This window comes from Labeo rohita, unplaced genomic scaffold (assembly GCF_022985175.1).
Source record: "Labeo rohita strain BAU-BD-2019 unplaced genomic scaffold, IGBB_LRoh.1.0 scaffold_101, whole genome shotgun sequence".
NCBI classification, from domain to species: Eukaryota; Metazoa; Chordata; class Actinopteri; order Cypriniformes; family Cyprinidae; genus Labeo; species Labeo rohita.
Window position 1 is genome coordinate 267,485 of NW_026127131.1, and position 4,813 is coordinate 272,297.

The 4,813-nt window shown below is 36.0% G+C and overlaps 1 protein-coding gene across 1 annotated transcript; it reads left to right on the forward strand.

The window, feature by feature from the left end:
- The first annotated feature begins 1,388 nt into the window (after positions 1-1,388).
- On the forward strand, positions 1,389-4,585 carry LOC127157204 (uncharacterized). Its single transcript, XM_051100437.1, has 4 exons — positions 1,389-1,403; positions 3,149-3,386; positions 3,612-3,914; positions 4,300-4,585. The coding sequence occupies exons 1-4, from the start codon at positions 1,389-1,391 to the stop codon at positions 4,407-4,409; spliced, it is 666 nt and encodes a 221-aa protein (XP_050956394.1). The 3' UTR covers positions 4,410-4,585.
- Positions 4,586-4,813: the final 228 nt, after the last annotated feature.

Consider the following 4,813-nt stretch of genomic DNA (forward strand, 5'->3'; position numbering starts at 1 on the left):
AAGAAATAGAAGCAGCACTTGCCTGCCCTAGAGGCGTTTCAGAGATGGCCACCGAGTGATATGACTTGCCTCAAAGGGACGAAACTCAACAATGGTGACAATCAAGGAATACCTAAATGCTGCAATGCATGGGTAACATCTTTTTCTTTCTTTTTTTTTTTAGTAGTCAGTAATGTAATCCATTACATTACACATTTTAGGCAATATAATCAGATTACTTTTATATTACTTTTGATTTAACTTGTTTATCACAAAAAAATACTATTATATAAACACTGAGCAGTGTTTATTTAACAGGTGGTTTTGCTGTGCAAATATAGCAAGTGATCAGTTGAAGGCAGATAGAAGATAGAGAGCAGAGAGAAGAACAGAAGTGTGGAGACACTTCAACTGTAAATGTGCTGCGGTTTTATGTGCTTCTGCTAACATAAATGGTGATAAGCAGACCTACAGAAGCTAAAGCTTGCAGGAGCCAAACGTGTCAAAAATCTGCAGATACCTCTGCTATTTTTGTGTGCAAATGCGTGTGAGAAAGATAAAGTGTGAAAACTAGAGCAGAAACTGACCAGTGCATTGGAAAGTTTGCATGGCATTCGAAATTGCTTCTGTGAATCTTTTTGAAGACTATAGAACTATATTAGAAGAACTGAAGAGATGTTTGAATTCTCACTCTCTTACTCTCTGTCTTTTTACTGTTTTAAACATGACTTTATGTGCCTTTTATACCATTCCAAATTATTTATAGTTGTACACATTTTCCCACTAAGTTGAGCCTTCAACTCACCTTACATTAATACAACAGAATACATGAATCGTTAGACTTCACAGTGATTTCACAGTGGGTTTTAAAAGCATTGTAAAGCAGAATGATTTCTAATGTAAAAAGTGGTATTCAAAAAGTCTAAAAAAGAAAACTAAATTTCATTAAACATTTACTTTATCTGATTAATCAGCATTTGATGGTGATTTCTGGATCTGATGTCATAAACCAGCACAGCTACAGTAGCCACACCCACCAAAGCAGAGAAAGCCAATCGGATCACAGCTTCAGTAGGACCACAGCAGTAGACACAGTCTTCTGAAAGAAGAAATGAACAGCACTTAAATAGAAATATGATTTATTGAGCTTGTGGGGGGAAAATGTAATGCTGCTGCCATACCTGAAATGTGTGACAGAGCTTGCTGATGTCCAGATATTTAGTCTGGTTGCTAATTGTTTTTTTCGAGCACACAGCAGGTGTTGTTATCCACCTCCAGATGTAGAAAGAGACTCGTGCTGAGATCAGACACAATGATGTTGGATAATAAACTGTTTCCTTTGTACCAGGAGAGACTCACATCACTCACATTCACCACTGAACACACCAATAAACAACTCTGATTAGAAGATGTTCCTGAAGATGGTAAAGAACAGTCTCTGCTGATGACAGGAACAGGCAGATAAGATGGAAAATATTGGATTAAGATTAATAATTATGAGAGTGATTATTGTCAAAGATGTATATAAAACAGGGTAATTCTCACCATAGACAGTAAACATTTAAAGTCAGTCAGTAAACAAATACACATCAAACACTGACTTTTCTCTACTCACCATAGACAGTAAGATTGAATGTGTTGAGTGGCATCTGTTCTGCTGCTGGTGAATCAAAAAAGTCTGTGGTTCTGGTGTTTGTGAGGGTCAGAATTTGAAGCTTCAGTCTGTTTTACATGCGTAAAACATCTTATTTTTTTCAATTTATTTTAGCTATGTCTCCAAATGTCCACATTATCAGATCATCTCTCTGCATTTCAGTAACATCAGTGTTTAGAGTGACAGAATCTCCTTCCATCACTGACACTGACTTCGCTTCATCAACACCAAACACACCTGGAGAACCAACAAATATTAAAATTTGAAATTTGATGCACATTAAAAAATTTTACTGTGTCCCCAAGAGGATGTTGGAAAATTGACAATATTAGAATAGAGACATATTATATTTTGGTAACCCAGCACTGGATCAAATATGGACAAACCAGCGTTGAGTTATGTTAACTCAGCCAGTTGGGCTAAATCTTGACCTGACATGCTGGGTTACTTTAATTAATTCAAATAATGATTGAAAATTATCTAATGACTGACCAGGGCCAATCTCCCTTCTGTGTGACTGACTGAAGTTTGTAAACTGCTGCTCTCACTTGAAAACTGGAAACTCCCATCCCTCCACTGAAACAGTACAGACAGAGATGGGGCAGTACAGCTGTGGAAAGATTTCTCTCTCATCTCTTCCTTTTGATAGATGTATTCCCTATCAAATTTATCTCAAGCATACAGTATATCTCTTAAAGGCTTAAGCACTTCTCTGAACAGTTTTCCACAGAAAAAAAAAAAAAACAGAAATGCTATAATAACCGTGTCCTGACCCAGTCTCGACAAAGTTGAATGTGTAAAGTGGTGAAACACTGCAGTCATTGAATAAATCCCTACAGTAGCACCTCCTACACAGTCAGACACATTTGTCTGTTGTTTAATTCCTTTTGGATCTGAATTGATGCACATCAAGATCTTAAATGAACATGGTTTAGGCCAAAAATGCCTTCAAAATTAAAGTTTAATGAGTAAAAAAATAAATAAATAAATAAATAGCCAAACAAGAGTTTATGTTTCTTATGCCATTAATGTCGAAGTAAAGCAATATCAGAAGTGTAAATGTGTAAATGTGAGGCCTACTGATTTTGATTTGATAAAAGTTCTGTACACAAAAAATAGTACTTACATTTTACATGTATGTTTTACATTTTACATTTTGCACATTCTTGCTCTTTCCAAGAAAAGAGCTCATAATAAATCACAGTTAATGCTAAACTGCATCTCTAAAAATGCAACACGCGTTAACCATCTTCCCAAATGTATTATAGGAATTGTTTAAAAATCCTTTTTTTATCATAGGAGCCGCTTTAACGTCTTCCAGCATTTTTCTTACAAAATAAAATCTCTGTGGTATAATATTAATACTAAAAGAATAAGGATAAAAAATAATAAATCAACAAATATTAGTATTGTAATTTTACTGATGATCTGTAAAATACAATTACTACTAATTATTAACAACATCAATAAAAACAGCAATAACACTACTCTTTTATTCTCTTTCTCTTTCTGTAGATCAAACATTCTGAGAAATCATATACAGTCTGTGAAAGGGAGGTGCTACTGGAGGAGATTATTCACAGTCAATGCAGAGTTTCACTGAACCACTTCATTAGCGACAGCTTCATTTGCTTTCACTTGTTTCATGAGGTCAGGAGGGCCGATTATTATAACAGTTCTGTTATTAAACTGTTTCGTAAACTGCAGAAGAAAATGTTTATTCTCATCTGTTTGTGCTCATGGAGTCTGGCTGGTGAGTATTTTTATGGCTTCAGTTCTGTTCATATTATCATTTGTCCTCAAACATATTTCTCTTATTTTTCATCATTCATTTTGCCTATAATATTTTGCCTACATATATTTCTAACACTGTAAGTATTAGTGCAGGGTGAAGGATTGTTTTGCCAAGACAATTTTAAACCACTTAAACATTTTTTTTTTTTTTTTTAATTAGTAAATATTCCTGTTTGTTTATCAGGTGTGTTTAGTGAGTCAGTGTCAGTGATGGAGGGAGAATCTCTCACTTTAAACACTGGTGTTACTGAAATGCAGCACGATGATCTGATATTGTGGACATTTGGACCCCTTCTCATAGCTAAAATCAATGGAAAAGACAATAAGAGAGAGTTTTACGATGACAAATTCAGAGACAGATTGAAGCTGAATCATCAAACTGGATCTCTAACCATCACAAACACCAGAACCACAGACTCTGGACTTTATACAGTCACCAGCAGCAAAATAAAGATGCCGCTCAACACATTCAATATCACTGTCTATGGTGAGTTAAAAGTACTTTTCACACTCTCTCACTCATTTGATTTCAATCGAAAACAAAGTATTGTCTTTGTACAAATATTTGCATTTAAAAAATATCTAAAAAAAAACACGGAAAACACAAAGCATGTAAACACACGTGTCAGTGCCAATAGCCTTGTTGTGCTGATACATAGCGCAACTTTGCTTGCGGCAAACCCAAGTTCGATTCCCCTTCTCAAGGTCCTTTGCCGATCCCAACCCCTTCTCTCCGCCTCTGTCTGCTCTCTACTTTCTCACACATTAAGGCATAAAAGCCCATAAATATAATGTGTATAATATGATGAATATTGATTGAATAATCAAATTTGAACACATCTATTAATTACATTTATTCTCTTTTCTTCCAGCTCATCTGCCTGTTCCTGTCATCAGCAGCATGTCTTCACAAAATCTATCATCGTCAGGATCTCCAACATTCCAAATGTTCACTGCTGTGTTCAGTGGTGAATGTGAGTGATGTGACTCTCTCCTGGTACAAAGGAAACAGTTTATTGTCCAGCATCAGTGTGTCTGATCTCAGCAGAAGTGTTTATTTACATCTGGAGTGTCTGGATGATTCCTACAGCTGTGTGGTGAACAATCCCATCAGCAACCAGACACAACATCTCAACAACACTCAACTCTGTCAGCCATGTTCAGGTACTTCAGTTGCACACAAACACACACACACACACACACACACACACACACTTCATCCAACAAACATCCATTGGCTCTGTCACTCTGGTGGGCGTGGTTGCTCACACATCAGATCAGTCACACAAACTAAATAAATCATATTTCTGTTTTTCTAATGATTGTGAATAAACAGCGCTCTTTTTGAAGTCAAAAGACTTCATCCACTGCTGTGACCATGTGTGT